Source organism: Pleurodeles waltl, chromosome 2_2 (genome assembly GCF_031143425.1).
Source record: "Pleurodeles waltl isolate 20211129_DDA chromosome 2_2, aPleWal1.hap1.20221129, whole genome shotgun sequence".
NCBI lineage: Eukaryota > Metazoa > Chordata > Amphibia > Caudata > Salamandridae > Pleurodeles > Pleurodeles waltl.
The window spans coordinates 67,087,624-67,107,136 of NC_090439.1; the positions used below are offsets into that span (position 1 = coordinate 67,087,624).

The following is a 19,513-nucleotide window of genomic DNA, read 5'->3' on the forward strand; positions in this document are numbered from 1 at the left end:
GTCTTGGGGTGGGCTATTTTTCTAACCCTCACTGTTTTCTTACAGTCCCAGCGACCCTCTAAAAGCTCACATAGGTTTGGGGTCCATTCGTGGTTCGCATTCTACTTTTGGAGTATATGGTTTGTGTTGCCCCTATACCTATGTGCTCCTATTGCAATCTACTGTAACTTACACATCTTGCATTACTTTTCTTGCTATTACCTGCATAATTGTGGTTTGTGTACATATATCTTGTGTATATATCTTATCCTCATACTGAGGGTACTCACTGAGATACTTTTGCCATATTGTCCTAAAAATAAAGTACCTTTATTTTTAGTTCTTCTGTGTATTGTGTTTTCTTATGATATTGTGCATATGACACCAGTGGTATAGTAGGAGCTTTACATGTCTCCTAGTTCAGCCTAAGCTGCTTTGCCATAGCTACCTACTCTCAGCCTAAGCTGCTAGAAACACCTCTTCTACACTAATAAAGGATAACTGGACCTGGCACAAGGTGTAAGTACCTCAGGTACCCACTACAAGCCAGGCCAGCCTCCTACACCCAGCACAAGGAAAGCCCATGGAGGAGCAGAGCTGCTACCCTGCATCCTTGCAGGCACCCAAGAAACAATAAAGGCTCCAGACCGCCCAAACCTGACACCGGACAGCACTACTGCACCTGTGCCCCCTAGCCCGAGTGAAAGTGGTGTTGAAGTAAGCCTCAGCAAGGCCTACTAGTGCAAGGGGTTCACCTTTCTCTGCACGAAGTCCTCAGACCATGTAGGAAGAAGTTGGCACAGAAACTGAAATAAAAGACAAAGTTTATTAACTTCATGAGGTGGTCCTACAGTTCAAACAGCACCCTTCGGTAATGTTTGAAGTAGCACACTGAACTGAGAGAGCATGGTCCTTTTATACCCACGCAGGGGCTACAAGGAGGTGGTACAATTATAGAAGCAAGACTTGCATACATGTAAGGTCATGTGGAAATGCACAGTCGACAGGTAGGAGGAGCTGACAGTTTTCAAGGACTAACAGCTGCAGACCTTACTGAGCATGTGCGAAAGTGGGAGATGCTAAATATAACTTGTCACTAGGCAGATTTTCAAGAGTAGTTAACAGAAAGGTAGGACAGAGCACATGGTGAGCACATGGCAGCATGTGGCAGAGAAAATGGCTGCCATGCATACAAAATGGATTCCGCGAAATGTTCACAATAGTTACTAAATACAAGATGTCTTCTGCTAATGCTTAATCTAATCGCTGCTAAACTACAACAGACGACCTTTTCAGCATTAGCTGAAGACATTCGTCTTTCTAGGATAATCTAAATATTCATCTTGTACATTTATTCTCATCATTTCAGCTATTTCCTTATCTAACATATGTTGTGCTTTCATTTCTGTAATATTTCTTTTGGTAGGCATACAAGCAGTAATACACATGGAGCAGAACATTGGACCACACTGAATACAGATACAGCATGTGAAAAATATTGCAATCATTACACACAGGATAGTCAGTAGTTTCCAGCCCCAGGCGGAAACAAGAGCCCAAAACCATCCAGAAAAAGTCCAAGTAGCAGTCTCTGTGTGGATTTCTGCAGCAATTTTATGCAATTTAGATATTGCATCATATACTGAAGGTGAATGATCGGGAATGAAAACACAGCAACTACTACCTATGATGCGACATGCACCACCTCTGTCAGCTAATATCACATCTAGTACCATACGATTTTGGAGCGCTACAATCCTCGCAATTTGGAGCTCCTCAGTAATATTCCCAAGTGCCAGAGCTGCCTGATTGGTAACAGCTTCCACAACCCCAGTCAATCGTCTCACTTTCCTACTGTTTAACGCAGCACCCACAAAGGGGAACAACCCTAAATTAAAATCAACATATTGTTGCAGGCTAGTATCCCTTTGGTCTACCTCATTTGTACTTATTGCCCTTTTATATCTATTTTTAATGATGTAATTGAACAGTTTAAAATCTCGGTGATATGATGCAGGGGCCAAAAACACAGGGGGTAGTAGAAAAGATACATAACACACACCTGACCACCCAACAGGTAGTTGGTAATATCCATAGTTACCACAAACAAAATATGTATCATGTGAAGCTGTAAAACTACTATTATTTACACCCTCAATAGTTAAAATCAAGGTACAATCGCTTATCCCTACTGGAATTCGCCCAATGCTACGTATACATAAATCTGCTTTAGTTTTTGTAACAGAAATCACAAATTGTTCTTTCTTGTCAGATTCTCTTATTTTTGTGAAGACATATGGTATTGGAATATTGTCCGGTTGATACTCTTCCCATTCCCATTTAGTTCCTTTGGCTTGGGGATACCCATCTTTGTCTTGGTAGCATACTTTATTAAGGCGAAAAAGAAGTCCGCCCTCTGTACGTTTTCCAGATGCAAACAAAAGCGTATACCAAGCTTGACAAGAACCATTGTGTGAAAAAGGAAGAGGAATGAAAGGTGTTCCTCCTTTCTTTTGATGCGCAGGTATCATTCCACATACCCAACAGTTAGTAGTATTTGTAGCATTATGAGTATGATGCAACATCTGAATGAAAGTATTATTGAAGTACGATTGACAGTGCTTCTGCTCCTGATAGGGAAGCGTAAAGTAATAGTGATCCTCTGGTACTGGAGTAGTGGCAACAAAAAACTCACGAGCAGGAGCCTTCTTTTCAACAAACCAAGTGATTATTGCTATAATCACCAAAACAACAACAAACCCCATAGTACTAATGATCAGTTTGTTATTCATTTTAGCAACAGTGATAATCGACCCTTTCAGAAATTAATTAAAAACAATCGTTGGAGCTCTTATCCCTGGGCAGCCACTGATTTCTTCACCACGGGCCAAGACGGGTGTCACTACTCTAAATGCATGGCTGATCCCCCCCCCCTTGCCACATTGGCTCTCCGTTTCACTAACCCAGGGCAGTAGCTCAACCAGTTTTTTTCAAAACATTTTCAGATTCTTTCCTCGGTCTCAAATTATATCGCGACACTCCAGAAGTCGTATGGTCCGGGAAGACCTCTGCAGATTCGTCAGGTGATATAGCACGGCCTTTCTTCGTAGTCAAAATCTCTCGATGATCGGTCAGCACAGCAGGTTCCACCAAGGTAGGTAGCACCCTCTTGCAGTGAGTACTATGGACCCAATTCTTTCGGTTCGTCACTCGAACTGCTGTCCTTGTCGCAAGGAGCACCTGTTCTGGGCCTCGCCACCTTGGTTCCAAGCTGCTTGATCTTTCAAAGGACTTAATCATCACCTGGTCACCAGGTCGGAGTTCATGGCCTTCACCTGTAGATCTGTCAGGAAGTGCATCTCGAACCCGTTGATGAATAGAAACCAAATTGTCGGTTAACTGTGCCAAATAATCATTCATCAGGACACAAGGTACATCATATACAGAATTTGGCTTAGGAACTCCCCAAATGTTCATTGGCCTCCCAAATACTATTTTGTATGGGCTAAGGCCGATTCGAGAGTGTGGCACTGACCTAATAGACAATAATGCCAACGGTAATGCATCCGGCCAAGTTAAGGATGTGGAAGCCTGTATCTTCGCTAACTTCAGCTTCAAAGTAGCATTATACCTTTCCACCAACCCTGCTGATTGTGGGTGGAAAACCGCATGGAACTTCTGTTTGATCCCTAATCCTTTCAGGACATACTTAATAACTTCCCCAACAAAATGAGGTCCGTTATCACTCCATAAAAGTCTGCAAACACCAAACCTAGGGAAAAATTATTTCAAAAGCACCTTCGCTGTGGTAATGGCAGTATTATCCTTTGTGGGGTACGCCTCTATCCATTTACTGAAGGCACATACCACCACCAAGACATACTTTAAATTGTTGCAGCGTTCAAGCTGAATATAATCCATTTGTAGAACTTCAAAAGGTGCAGTTGGTGTAGCAAACCTTCCCGCAGGAGTACGTGTCCCTTTTCCAGGATTGTATTGTAAACAGATCAAACAAGACTGTACTACTCTCTTAGCTGTACTGGAAATTTCTGGATGCTCCCAAACTCGCGTAAGCAACTTCGTTATTGTTGAAGCTCCAACATGTGCCAGCCCATGTGCCATCTGAACCATAGGTTGTACAAAAGCTATAGGCAATTTCATTTATCCATCTGCTTATTCCACCAACAGCCCTCATCATCCAATTCTCCATCTTCAGACCATTGCTCACGTTCTTTCACAGAAGCAGATTTCTGTATATCTAATACGTCTTGTCTAGCATTATGCCAACGTTCAGCTTGTGACTTCACTACATACATAGAAGTAGTACTTCGCTGCATCGCAGTCTCGCGTGCTACGCGGTCCGCAAGAGCATTACCTTGCCCTAGCTTATCGGTCACTTTCTTGTGTGCACTACATTTCACAATAGCTAGTTTCTTTGGATATGTCAATGCAGTCAAGAGGTTATGCACTAATTCTCCGTGCATTATCCGCATCCCGTGGGATGTGAGAAAGCCTCTCTCCTTCCAAAGCAAACCAAAATCATGAGCCACTCCAAAAGCATAGCGGCTGTCTGTATAAATGTTCACACATAAGTCAGTACTAAGCTCACATGCTCGTGTCAAAGCTATTAGTTCAGCTGCTTGAGCTGACTTCTGTGGTATAGGAGCTGTCTCCACTACCGTGTGTATTGTGGTGATTTCATATGCAGCTGAGGTCGTACCATCTGGCAACTTCAAACAAGACCCATCAACCCACAATTCCCCTTCTACATCTGGAAGGGGCGTATCTTGTAAATCAATACGACCCTTTGTCTGTTCTTCGGTAAGGAATATACAATCATGTGTTTCTTGTGACTGAGGCTGAGTCACCGGATATGGCAACAAAGTGGCTGGATTTAGTGTTGCACATCTCTTCAGTGTAATGTGAGGAGCCAGCAATGTCAACTCATATCCTGTTATACGAGCGCTAGTTAAATGTTGTGTCTTTGTTTGATTTAAAAGAGCATCAACCGCATGGGGTACTAACACCAACAGCTTATGTAAGAAAACTATCCCTTCACTTTGACGTATTGACACAGCTGTTGCGGCAACTGAACGAAAACACCCAGGCAACGCTCGAGCGACAGAATCAAGTACTGCTGAAAAATATGCACAGGGACGCTGCTTATCGCCATGTGTCTGTACTAAAATTGACAATACACATCCATGTTTCTCATATACGTAAAGTGCAAAAGGCTTCATGTAATCTGGAGTACCTAACACTGGTGCTGAACAAAGGGCTTGTCGCAGCTGCCGGAAAGCAGTCTCACATTCATCTGTCCATGGGAGGGGCATTGGAGTATCTTTAGTCAAAAGTGCTAGCAAAGGTTTGACAATGTGTGAAAACCCTAATATCCATTGCCTACAAAAAGAAGTAAGACCAAGGAATGCACGAACATCTTTCTGAGTAGAGGGTACTGGTGTGTCTAAAATTGCTTGAATACGATCTGATGTAAGTGCACGGCCCTCCTTAGACAAAAGGTGACCTAAATAGGTTACACCTTTGGTCTACAATATTGCAATTTCTTTCGTGACACTTTATGATGGTGTGAAGCAAGAAAAGAAAGTAAGGACAAAGTGCACTTTTCACATTGTTCAGGGGTATCAGCCGCCAACAAAATATCATCGACATATTGTATGAGAGCCACACCTTCAGGCAAAACAAAAGAATCAAGTTGTCGTTTTAACGCTTGACTATAAATACTTGGACTCTCAGTATAGCCTTGAGGAACTCTGCAAAATCTATATGATCGTTTATTCAAAGTAAAACCAAACAAATATCGGCTGTCAGGATGAATAGGGATCGAAAAGAAAGCATTCTTCAAGTCTAACACAGAGAACGTAGTTGCTGTCGGGGGAACCAAAGTAAGAAGTGTCATGATCTCAGATACCAAAGGATATTGTGGTATCACAATCTTATTGACTTCTAGTAAATCAATAATGAATCGGTAAATCCTGGTATCAGTATCCTTTTTCAGAATAGGAAGAATCGGACTGTTACAAACATTATACAGAACTTCCTCAACAACTCCAACTGCAATAAGATCATGCACAATTCGTGTGAGTGCTTCTTTGCCCTCCTGTGAAATTTTGTATTGAGGCAAACGTGGCAATACAGCTCCCTCCTTGACACTAATATGTACCGGTGGAATAATCATTTGTCCCACATCAGTATCTGAAGTAGCCCACAAAGTACTAGGGAGTGAAGCTAATGCAATATCCTCTTTAACAAGACAAACTCTTTCCATCATAGGATGATTATCATTTAAAATAACACGCACCCCTTCAGGAGAGCATCGTATTGTAGCCCTGAAATAGTTGAGCATATCAAGACCCACAATATTGTCTGGTGTATTTGGAGAAAGCAAAAATGGACATGGAGCAGTAAATTTATCAACATGGAATGCAAGTGGTTGTGACAATGGGCTAGGGGAAGGTGTTCCATCGAAACCTATCGATGTAATGGGTAAGCCAGACAGGGGAGCCCTTGGAATCAATTGTTTAGACAAGGCGCTACGAGTAGCTCCTGTATCAACCACAAACTGATCAGTAGAACCCAAAACATGTGCTGTAACATAGGGACCCCTCTGATCTACTGGATCTTCAACTGATTCCTTACCCCATCCTAGGCAATCCTATGCATAAGCAGAATCTTGGAAATCAGGCTGCACATGGTTAGACATCTGGTATTGGTTCCGTCTATCAAAAGTGTTAAACCCATCCTGCCCTCGTACATTAGCATCAACCCTAGCATGATCATTCGTGTTTCTTCTAGGTCCTGAATATCCTGAGTGATTTCTCATTTGTCCCCGACCACGTGAACACTGCTGAACACGTAGTGCTGGACACTCGGCAGCCCAATGCCCAAATTTCTTACAATACACACACTGATCAACAGACAAATTCGAAAGAGTGTAAGAAGAACCATAAGATCCACGTCCACTTCTATCACTACCTCTAAAAGGCGGACCATAAGCTTGAGCCAACATAACCTTCGTCTTTAATTCTTTAATCTTTTTCTCCTCGCTACCTTTTGCTTCTAATTCCTGACGTTCATAATACTGAGCCATAGTCAAAAGAGAAACCGGAGTAGAGGTAGTCCATGAACTTTCACTAGCTTTTAGACGACTAGCTATTCCTGGTAACAGATTTGCGACATATTTATTGACAAACAAATATCTGCCCGTATCATCTGACAATAACTGGCCGCTAAAATCATGAAATGCTTCTTCAAAGCGTGTAAAGAAATCAGAGACCGATTCATCTGCCTTTTGCTTACAAGACGCTAAAACAGTCCAATCTATCTTTTTAGGGGGAATAATCGTTTTTAACTTAACTAATATGGCTGCAGGAAGATCTAGAATCAACTGATATGGCTTTTTCGCAGGTTCCCTATCCCCGTCCATCTGTTCTAATTCTTTCCATGACGCCCCAAAAACTGCACGATCATCAATTTTACGAACAGTTCTCCACATATCTGGCGTTAATATCAATCCAAAAAATAAATCAATGTCAGCCAAAGTCATAGTACAAGAACTAATTGCTCCCTCAACTTCCTCATAAAAGGCGGCTGGATTTTTCCGCGGGTCAGGTAATGCTGTTTTAAGTGCCATTACATCTGCCCTATTCCAAGGAGTATACACCCAATTATAAATAAAATAACCCTTAGCATCAACAGAAGTTTTATCATCACTTGTACCCAATCCTTTAGGAGGAACATACAAAGGCGCGGCCTCCCGCATTGGTTTCGCGTGAACTATCATAGTCTTATCTGTTCCGAAGATGGAAGCTTGCACCCCGTCGGTCTGAGATGTCTGTGCAACCACGTCCACAACCCTTTTCTCCTCTTGCAAACAGACTGCCACAACACATAATTTCATTAAACGCCTGATTGCATCAGCCACCTGGGAGAAAACAAAAAGACCATCACTCATTTGCTTATGATCAGCTGCTACATCATCGGGCTCTAACTCATCAGAATATTTCCGATATAGTTCAATAACTTCTGTGCCAAATGCCTCAGTAAAATATAGCTGCTCCTTTTCCGTCCACACTTTCATGTTGTCTAAAAGTTCAGAAGCAGAGACAACGCTACAAATTGTTTTATGAGCAATAGATCTAAGCTCAGACGCACGGTCAGCAGGCAACATAGAGCGACTGTCTCGCATCTTCTGTTGCTCTGAACTGGAGGCCTTAACTAACACATGAGGGGCAGAAGGAACAACATACGGAGGTGGAGGGCGATCTAATAACAAAAAATCATCATGTGGTTTATTAAGGATAGGATAGAGAGGTTGCCTAACGGTGTATTGGCCAGTTACCTGTAATTTACATTCTTTCTCTTCTAGCTCCTTTAAGTCATTTATTTATTTATTTCTCATTTCCAATGCTTTCACATATACATTCTTCCGCTGCTCTTTCTCAAGCAAGGCTTGCTCACGCTTCACTCGTCCACACACTTCTTTCTCCCACATTCGAACACAGTCAAACATATCTTGCCTAGACTTTCGCTTACACATACATTGTTCCACATACTCAATCTTTCGCAAATCAAATGACCCATGCATAGGCCAACGTAACTCAGGATCCGCACGAGTGTATTTATTCCATAATGTGCTGTACATTATAGAAGAAAGACCATGTTTAACATACATATCTCTATTGGGCGTCCCCTCTGGGGGTGCCGGTTGCGATTCTTCCAGTCTCAAATTGGTACCATTACAAAAGCAAAACATCCTACGAAGTGCACTAAAAACTGGCATGCCAAACATAGTGCACAATATGCAATATTATAATCAAAGTAGCACTTAAGGTGCCGTTCAAATCAAAATTAAATTTGAGAAAATTCTCCTCATTACCTGCCTATATAAATATATATCAATTCAAAGGACACAAATTGACTAGTCACCCAAAACACGAGAGCCACAGTAAGTAGTGCTAAACTACATTACCAAACAAAGGCATCAAAACCCACAGCAAGTGCCGTAAAACGGCTCTTACCAATCACAGGGTGTCCAGGTTCCAACTGCCAAGTTCTAAAATCGACCAAATGGTCACTGCATGACGAATTAACAAAAAGGATCTCAGTCGAGGACCGGCGCCACCTGGATGGTCAAATCAGAAAGAAGGGAAAAACGCCGTGGTTGCCAAGATTCGGGTCTCCTCAGGCATTGATCGTCCGCAGCGAGATCCCAATCCTTCCTCGCGACCAATCCGTTGGGCATCCGAGTTGCCGATGAGTCCCTGTTCGGGCGCCAATTTGTTGAAGTAAGCCTCAGCAAGGCCTACTAGTGCAAGGGGTTCACCTTTCTCTGCACGAAGTCCTCAGACCATGTAGGAAGAAACTGAAGACAAAGTTAATTAACCTCATGAGGTGGTACTACAGTTCAAACAGCACCCTTCAGTAATGTTTGAAGTAGCACACTGAACTGAGAGAGCATGGTCCTTTTATACCCACGCAGGGGCTAAAAGGAGGTGGTACAATTATAGAAGCAAGACTTGCATACATGTAAGGTCATGTGGAAATGCACAGTCGACAGGTAGGAGGAGCTGACAGTTTTCAAGGACTAACAGCTGCAGATCTTACTGAGCATGTGCGAGAGTGGGAGATGCAAAATATAACTTGTCACTAGGCAGATTTTCAAGAGTAGTTAACAGAAAGGTAGGACAGAGCACATGGTGAGCACATGGCAGCATGTGGCAGAGAAAATGGCTGGCATGAATACAAAATGGATTCCGCGAAATGTTCACAATAGTTACTAAATACAAGATGTCTTCTGCTAATGCTTAATCTAATTGCTGCTAAACTACAACAGAGGGACAACAGTACCAGCCTAGTCCCCAGCCTCTCCAGAGACATAGTACATTGTGGGTTTCCCCACTGCAACCTACACACTGATGCCTGCAGCTTCTTTGTACAGGCCCCCCTCAACTGCAACCACCTCCGGTGACAGCAACCCAATGGTCCACTGCACCTGTACACCTGGATGCCCCGGACCGAGAAAAAGATGACCACTCATGTCCCTATGTCCCAGATGATTGCAAGAACTCAGCCCACTTAGTGGTTCACCCTGACTGGTCCCCCAGTCTTTGCCTGCAGTGCTTTTCTGACCAGACCAATTCCCATTGACTTTAACGGGGCTCCCGATGCTGAACTACACCTCTGCACCCAGCTGCACCTGTGCTGCCAGACGTGACCTGTTAGTTTGGCCTAGGACCCTGCCCTGTACTCACCTTAAGTCTGAAAAATGTGTCCTGCAAGTCACTGCTGAGTACCTGTTTGCCGTATTTGTTTTCCCTCTGTAGGATAACATTATAGCTCCTGAAAAATGCACTGTCGACTTTTGAAACCTGAAAGTATTTCTCTTGCAAAACGTACTTACCTGATCATATTGATTCTGATGCCTAATTGTATAAATAAATAGTTGTTGCTTTTGTAAATTGGTGTGGATCTCCTTATTGAGTCATGTATCTCATTTATTGACTGCATGCCTATGGTAAATATCTAAAACTCTCCTCTGATAGGCATAAGGCTGCTCGACCACACTACCCACAAAGAAAGCGCCTTGGGATTGCTAGAGCAAGCCTCTTTCCATTAGTAAGGTAACCCCTGGACTCTTTGCACAGTATACCTCATTTTGGTACACTATATAACGACCCAGCTTCCTACAACCTAAAGCAACAAATGACTGACGAGGGCTGATTCTAAACTCCTCTATATGTATTTATTTATTTATTCATGGCATAAAGCTATCTTTAGTCATATCCCAAAAAATGAGTAGTAAAATGCTCACAGTTTAAAGTCTTAGTGGAAGTCCCACTCACCGCAGCTGCAGCTCGGGTGTCCGGATCATTGCACTGTGTTCCTTGTTGGCAGGCTTATGGTGATTTAACATTGTTACACATGAAGACAGTCCAGTCGACTAAATCATCAATATAAGATCATCATTCCCGAAGCTTCTTTCACCTTTTCTTTTTTGATGATTGTCTCAGAATAAGAGAGCTCTTGTATGATATGACAACTGTGAATCACAATAACAAAAACATATCTCTTCCTTTCCTCAGATCAAAATCATTTCCAGGTTTGGGCGAGGCAGAGTTCCAAGGAAGGACTGGTTACCAAGGCTTCTCTGACAAGCTGCACAGTGCTGAGAATCAGATTAAATGTAAGTATGTTACATGTATGTTATATGTTATAAGGATAAGTATGTCTCTGAATACAATTTGTTCTCCTCCCTCTTTAAGAGGTAACTAACACCTCCAGCACTATCAGGTTACTAAATTAGGGCAGCCATGTTTCATCACCTTTCAATCTCAGTACAAATTTCTACATTTCTCTGTACACTTAGTGGCATATTTATGGGGACTTGGTGAAGGGCAGCTCAGCAAATCATCTTGCTGCACTGCCCTATACCAAAGTGAAAGAGCTGGAATGCAACATATTTATGCAAAATGGTGCATTCCTGTCCTTTTCCCCTCCGCTGGCCCCATTTCAGTAGCTTAGCACGAAAGCAGGCACCCTTGTACTATAGTGCAAGGGTGCCTGTATTGTGGGCAGGATTGTTTTTGTGCAGGAAGGGCACTTTTCTGCACAAAAACAATGTATAGAGGCATTTTCCTCTTTCATTGTGTGCTGCAGAAAGCAGCACACATTGAAAGTGGAAACAAGCATTGGCATAGCCAATTGCTCTCACCTTTGGGACCTTGTAAGTATTTAGCCATGCAGTACATTACATAGGCAGATGGAACATACCATAGGTGACATTGCGCAACCACTGGTGACCCCTTAGAAGGGTCACCCAAATATATCAAGAGTGCTCAAGCAGTCATAGTGTAATAAGGATGTTACGTTGGCATGAATCATGGTCATAATTGCAATAAGGAGAGATCAATAAAACATATGCAAACATCATGTAAACTCAATAAAGCCTTTATCAGAAATACGCTTTGTGTTTGTGCATTTCTTCATACACTTGGCATTAGACTGGAATGCTCAGAACAGTCCTGAGAGGACACCACAATAAATAAGCATTTGGAAGAAACATGGTCATGTAACCATACAGTCAGCCCCTAGAGGGCATAACCACATGCAACCAGAATGGCAGAAAAAAATTCAGTGTAACCATATATTTAGCCCATAGAGGGAGTAGTGCCTTGTACATTTTCAGGCCTAGCAGGCCTATTTCAATAATATTACAAATAAAGGCCCTTAAAAACACAGACTACTCCCAGCTGTAAAACAAATATTCCAACCATGAGAGAGCTTAAATAGACACTGAATGGTGGTAGAGGTTACTATTTTGGGGTCCCCCAAACTTAGTGTGGGGATCCAGAGATGAACTAGACAGTAAGAGTGTGTCTTGCTGAACGTTCTGGTAGTGGTCTCATTCTCGCAGGACCACCAGGGGCTAAGTTACGGGCAAACATTATTTGTAAATTAAATGCCCCGCAAAGCATTATGGGGTTGAGTTTCCTGAGTGCAGTGACTATTGTAGTATCTGCTCTCTTGCTGTGCAGAGAGAGCCACGTTGAGGATTTTTGTGTTATACTTTTCAACTGCTAAACATGTACGTAAGCTGTAGTCATGTAAAACGCTCCTCCAATTAAGATTGCACTATATGAAACTTCAAAAATAAATAAATAAAAAATACCCCCCCCCCCCAGCTTGCAACCTTTGGGTGCAGACACCACAAAGAAACACTGGCATGCCCAAAATCAAGGAAAAGGAAGAAACAACATACGTCGAGTGAGCGTGAAGTGGAGAGTAGTGCGCCATGCTACAGTATATGGCAGATCATGCAATAATCCATGTAACAGGGTCAGTCTCCAAGTCAGTAACAAAACAGCCTCAAGGCGGGACAAATGTAAAGCACTTACCTACGAAATCAAGTGAATTTTGTAAGGCAGGCCAAGTTATGAATGAAAGTGATGGGTGTGAGATTGGTGTGGTTAAAGCCCACAGAGTAGATTACAGCATGTTGTGAGAGCAGCGCATGCGCACTGCTAGACTCGACCTAAAAACGAGGAGAAATAAAAATATTTCTTCTTGTTAAGCTTCACCTCGGGAGGTGTAAGGTTTTGGCGTTTCTCTAGGTTTACATGATTTTGTAAATCTGGGGCAGCATCAAAATCCATGGATGTGTGGGAAAACCCACTGCAATGCCCATGGAATGCCTCCCTGGCACAGAGTAAGGCAACTCAGTGACTTGCGCTGCCTTGCCTTGCTCCATATCTATGAGGTGGCAGAGCGTCAAAAAAGTGTGTCTCCGGCAGCACATGAAGCTCATATATAAACCTCTAAATTTACTAACTCTTCAGAAGGTAAAACTGAAATGAGTGAGGAACTGGGTTGCAGAGCTAGATCACAGTGTACAAGCAGACCATGGCGACAGCTGAAGAAATAAGGATGTTATCTAACATAAAGAAACATGGGCCTTCTTCAGTAGATATAGTTAGAATTTTCTGTGAGGCAGCAGTAAGAAGAGAAGGAATTGAATAATGTTGATTCTAAAAATATTTAACACATAGCACACGCCGCCATTTATTTAAGGAATGTGTTGCAAGCATTCAATGGGAGCAGTGTTAAGTCATTCTTCATGGGGACAATCGAGTGGACATGATAGCATGCCGATTATCTGGAGAGGCGCATAGTAGGAGCCGAAACTAAGGCAACCGGGCAAATATCCAATTTGGGCTCCTGGAAATCCTCATAAGAGAGACCAAGCGTATCGACAAAGCTTTAATATTATTATGATGTTTTCTGCTCTTCATATACATGACGAAGATGACATTGTGGATGTGCGGCATGCCTTTATATCTGATGAAGAAACAGCCTCTTGAGCTGGGCTTTCTTCATGATGCTTTTCCGGAGGGCGCGCCAGGTATAATGATACAGGAGCATGATTTGTTTTTGTCATCTGTTTTCGGTGTACTGAAGTGTTTGTTAGGTAATTTCAGACTCACACCCCCTGAAACCCACCTGACTGAAATATGCCCCTGGCCACGTACTGGGGCGTAGGGGCGAAGGGGAGTTTATAAGGGTATAGCAGTGTGGGGAAGAGAAGGAGGGCAGGAAAATGTAGGAGAATGGAAGCAGAGGAGCAGAATGGTGCTTGCAGTGGGTGGGCAGTGGATGGGTAGGAAAAAGGGTTTTACATTCAATTATATTGACACTTAGTGCCATAAACAATGGACGTGAAACAATTTTGAGACATTATGAACCAGAGATTGTAGAACGCAAGCAGGGTCTTCATGCATTGAGGCAATCATCAAAGTAAATGTTGAACAAAAGTAGAATAAAGTGATCAGTATTCATAGTGCTCATGGTGTCACTCACCCGGAAAATGATTCAACAAACGGCCACACAGAACTCTTGTGTTTGTATAGGAAAATGGGATTCCCGTTACAGACAAAGAACAAATCATTTATGGTCCATAAGACAAAACACTGAGGGTGTTTCAACCTATGAAGATAGCAGGATCATCATCAGAACAAACTACTTAACAAAACCAAATAAATGCCAGGAAGATAGCAGAAGGAAAGACAGGACTCTGAGAAGGAGGCACTTATTGGGAGAACTGTCCACAGGTCCCTAATCCAAGAAAAAAGAGAGGGAAGAAACCAGTGGTTACTGATTTAGGGGTAAGTATACCATTAAGGTATTACGTGTGTGAAAAATGTACTTACTTTGGAATGGAGTTCTTCTAAGGGGAAAAGGAAAAGGAAAGTCAGTAAAAGCAACCTCAATTACAGGAGCCAAGAAAGTATCATCTGAAAGGGGCACTTTACTTGTAGTAACCAGGTGTACAGTGTTGGGAGCTAAATGTATAATAAGGAGTTGCACCAAATTTAACTAAAGGAATACATTGAGGTAAAAAGACAGCACAAGGAAGCATCAACCACTCAAGAGAAGGTGAAAAAATAACAGGAGGAGCACAAACTGTCTGAGAAGCAGTACAGGTGGCAGGGCAGCGGAGGGCTGAGCTTGTATCCATCCTGTAAATGGATGTGCGGATGAGCACGAAAGAAAAGGATGCCACAGGGAATGGGGTGGGTGGGGGTTGCAGTGAAGCAGTCGAAAGACAGAAAGAGGCACACAATTGAAGTGTACACAATCATATATAGGCAAATTATTAATAAAAATCAGCAATAATATAGCAACCAATGGGTGAGAAGATTATATTGAGGCCTGTTCACAAACTGCATTTTGTAGTATGTTAGGAGTTCTGCAGTAGTACTAAAAAATGCTAATTACTAACCCATGTGCGGAGGTCTCTGTCCTAGCTTTTATTTGCAGAGATCTCTGCTCCAACTGAGGAGATCTCTGCGCCTCTACGTCTGTGTTTTAGTAGTAAATGAGGGAGGGAAGGGGGAATATTTACTACAAAAAGGAAGTAACTTAGGGAAGGGTTAAGGTGGTGTTTAAGGACGGACAGACACCCACTCACAAAAGAGTAGGGCCATTGTGATTCACAACAGCCACAAAAAAGTCCCCAAACAGTCAGAACTATACACCAGTTCAGACCTAGAGTAGGTCCAGCATCATATATGACGAACCACTGGTACTACAACTCCCTACCATGGAAAATAAAAAAAAAAATATTACTTTAATTTTTAAATAATTTATTTAATTTTAGTTCATTCTATACTTAACCTTTATTAATTTGCAGTCCAAAACAACTAAACGTAAACAGTTTACTTTAGGTGGGTCTTATCTTAAAATAAATAAATCCTAAAAGATATTGGAGTTGAATATAATATATTCACATTTGTCTAATACTTATTTCAAATTGAACTTAATATTGATGTAATTTAAAAAATATTTTTCCACATTTAAAATAAATTTGTAAAACATACAGTAATATTTATCATAAATATATTTTTACTACTTGTTTTTTAAAAGTTGAATCTACTTTTGTACTATTCCTTACACTTTTCACCTTAGGGAGCTAGCCCTCCTTGCCGAACCACTCCACCCCCACACCTCTGGTGACAGAGATCTCTGCCTACGTGTGAAGAGTTACTATTAGTAACTTTACACGTGCAAATTAGGCTTCACCACCTGAATTTAGGGGGTAGAGACATGTTGTAAATTGTTAGTATACTCAGAAATCGTGAATAGCCAAAAGTACCAAATTTACAACAAAGTGTAAGAGAACATTTGCATGTGTAGATTTACTCAGCTATAAATTTACCTTTGTGGAATAGCCTCCAGTGTGAGTGAATCCAATAAATACCTAAACAAAACTGATAGCCCATTGAAACACATTTTCATATGACATAAGGTCAGGTACATCAGGCTGAAAAATGCACTGCTGTAAATAGGTGCACAGCGCTGATAGTGTTAAACAGCTCAGGAGAGTCATATTAATAATAAATCTAGAAATCACATATACAAAATAGCCAGACCTTTGCAACATAGTGGTATATGTTGTATTTTAGAGTACTTTATGCTGAGGAAGTGCACTGTCGCAAATAGGTGTTCTGAGGGTATTGTGTCTCAATCAGTATAATGATACAAGCAAATTAACGTTGGTGGACGAAAATGTCATCAAAACATACCACTCTTCCATCGACTTAATGCCCCGAGCCATACCAGATGGAATCAACCGAGGGTCCAGGGCATCGTTCCGGAAGAGAGCACTGTCAGTAAGTTAATATGTGGGTACAAAAGTGCTTGAAATGTGTTAATTATAGTAGTTACTAGGGATTACCCGATTGTGCTAGTCTTCCACAGTAGTGAACTTCAGAGTTTAAAGAGTTGCAGAAGTGGATCCATTTCAGGTCTCTTTTGTAGAGGAGTTTTACAACATTACCACTTCTGTGTGTGGTCTTGACCACATCAACTGCTTTCTATTTGTGATATTTTTCCAAGTGTTGTAATTTTGTAACATGTGCAGTTAGGGGTGCTTTGGGAACCTTACAGTGGATTCTGCTGCAGTTCTGGCCGAGCCTTCTTTTTACCATTTGGCAAGGCTGGCCAAAGTAAGTGACGCAAGAGGGACACCAGATGCTGTAGATATGGGAGGTGGAAGGGAGCTGGTTGCCAAAGGAGGCTGGGATGTTCACATAGCTGAGTTTCAGTCTCCAGCATCCTTTTCGCCCTAGTTTTGCTGGCGGTATGTGTGGAGCTCCCAGAAGGATGATTTCTTCTTCACAAGACACTTGTAATGGCATCACTAACCATGCAGCGTAGGACAAAAGGGAAGAAAGGACCTTTAGGAGGACCACTCCTTTTATGGGTCCAGTGGCAGCTCAGGGTCAATAAAAGAAGAGTTGAAACATTTATTTGTTTTAGATTTTGCAGGAGCTTTTCTTTAAAAAAAAAGGCTTGATGTTCACAAAAATCAAATTTTTCGTGTTTTTCAAAGTCGTGAAATTGCAAGATCGTTAAGGGACAGTCAAAGGCAGCTGTAGAATAAATAATGTGATAAAACGTGTCCACTCATGTATACACTAGCACTGAGACAGCTAATTAGCTCCCTAGAAAATCAGTGAACAGGATGAGTGAGGAAAAATATTTAAAGTTAATCAGAGAAGATATGTTTTATTAAAAGAGCAGATTGAAAAATTACTATTGTGAAGAATAGCTTGTCATATTGGTTTCTAGAGAAGAATTAACCTTCTCTTGGAAGCCAGTATGGTGAATGAAGGAAAGAGATCAATATGTGCTCCACAAAAGAGGTGTCTGTGAAAGTTTTCTAATTAGACAACCAAAAACCCATTGATGAATTAGAGGAGCTCGTAAAACCGAAGGTTATAATGAAAACTGAAAATGGATTCAGCAAAGTTGTAGAAAATAAATACTTAATATAATTGACAGAAAATAGGTTGACGTTCAGGAAATATGTTATCAGGAGTTATCAGCCAAAATAACATTTAATAATAATGCAAAAGATCATATATTCACAGTTTATTTTCTGTCTGTTCTAACAGTGATGAGTAGCAGAGAAAATGGAGTCTCGTTGTTCAAGGTTCGAACAAATGATGATCAGTGGATCTGGGTAGAAGCCAACACACAACATTTGTACAGAAATGGATGCTCAGAGTTTGTCATTGTCCCTCCGCAATCTGAAAGGTAATTTACTAACTTGCCCTGTTGTCTCAATCAATATTAAACAACAACTGTTCATATTATCCAGTTTCTGCTGATGGCCACTTCTGTTCACAGAGTACTCACATTTGGAATCCTCCTAGGTGTGAAGCATGATCCAGAAAATACTTAATATGTCCTAAGTACCACCAGTAAGGTGTGGTGTAGGCCTCTAGTATGAATCCATCTCATGCTGGACATGACAACATGGAGACTACCCAATGCACTGACTTCAGTTACATTTTTGTAAGTGCCCTTTGACACGGATCTGGAGTTTTGCTTATTTAATTTCAAACTAAATTATTGAAATTAATATATATTCTGGCAGCGTAGCAGGGATGTCAACCAGGGAAGTCTACAGACTATGGAGAGTTAAAACTATAAATGACTGAAAGTAGAAAACAGAGGAGTTGTCATTCTAGGTCTCCTCCGTCAGTTGGGTCAAAGTCAACAGACAGTGCTTTTAAGAAGAAGCACGAAATGCATAAGTGAGACTCGTCAACTTCCAGATGCTTCAGTTCATGGGTGAGGTTGATTAGTTAGCATCCATGAGACAAAACTCTGACTTTATCTTCCTCCACTGGGCCTATCCCAATCCTGAAAACGGTGCACCATGAGTTCCCTGCAACGTCTTCAGATCAGAAGCATGTCATGACTCCACCTCCATCTAGCATGCCTTGCGACCCCAAGGAGTCTTTAGGACCTCCAGTTGCACTTACACAGGAAGGTCCTTGCCCAGTCCTGATTGACCCCAGTCAGAGTCTGCCGTGCCTGCTTGTTAGTCTTATCAACTCTGTCAAGAGCTATCACATATTACTTATGAATGCGTATTGTTTCACTGTATGCACTGTCTGGAATTTTCCATTTTCCCCATATCCTCCAAATACTTCTGGCTGGTTCCACAAACCATGCACAGTTCTACCCGAGGGGATGTTGACCGTGCTCCTCAAGGAGATGATAGAGCTAGTGCTGTTACATCCATTACTTACTTGTCCCCATGAAAGATGGAGGCTTAGCACCTCTATTTGGTCTCAGAATGTTTAACTCGGTTGGACACATTTTTTCTCCTACTTGTAGGATGTGTCCTTTCATGCGCCATTTCTGCAGGTCCACAAGAAATACCTGCATTTTGCAGTGGGTTTTTACTTACTTTCTATTTGCAGTCCTTCTCTTTGGTCTTGCATCTGCCCATCTGGTTTTTACAAAGGTCATGTTGGTGGTTACAGCCCATCTTCGCACGTCAGGGATACACATCTTCCTGTAACCCAACAACTGGCTGCTGAAGGTGGGTTCACCTCAGATAGCCTCAAACAACATTTGGAGAACAATGTCACTGCTATTCAACCTAGGGTCATCCATCAATGAGTCAAAATCCCACCTACGGCTCACTCAGAGGCTGCTCTTT

General features: G+C 41.8%; 1 protein-coding gene across 2 annotated transcripts in view; it reads left to right on the forward strand.

The window, feature by feature from the left end:
* Window positions 1-19,513, forward strand: part of AHRR (aryl hydrocarbon receptor repressor) — an 837,654-nt gene that overhangs the window by 770,147 nt on the left and 47,994 nt on the right. For both annotated transcript variants that reach the window (XM_069219459.1, XM_069219460.1), the window contains exons 9-10: window positions 11,082-11,182; window positions 17,952-18,093. In XM_069219459.1, the coding sequence (XP_069075560.1) occupies window positions 11,082-11,182; window positions 17,952-18,093 (243 nt within the window). The remainder of the gene's footprint in view (window positions 1-11,081; window positions 11,183-17,951; window positions 18,094-19,513) is intronic.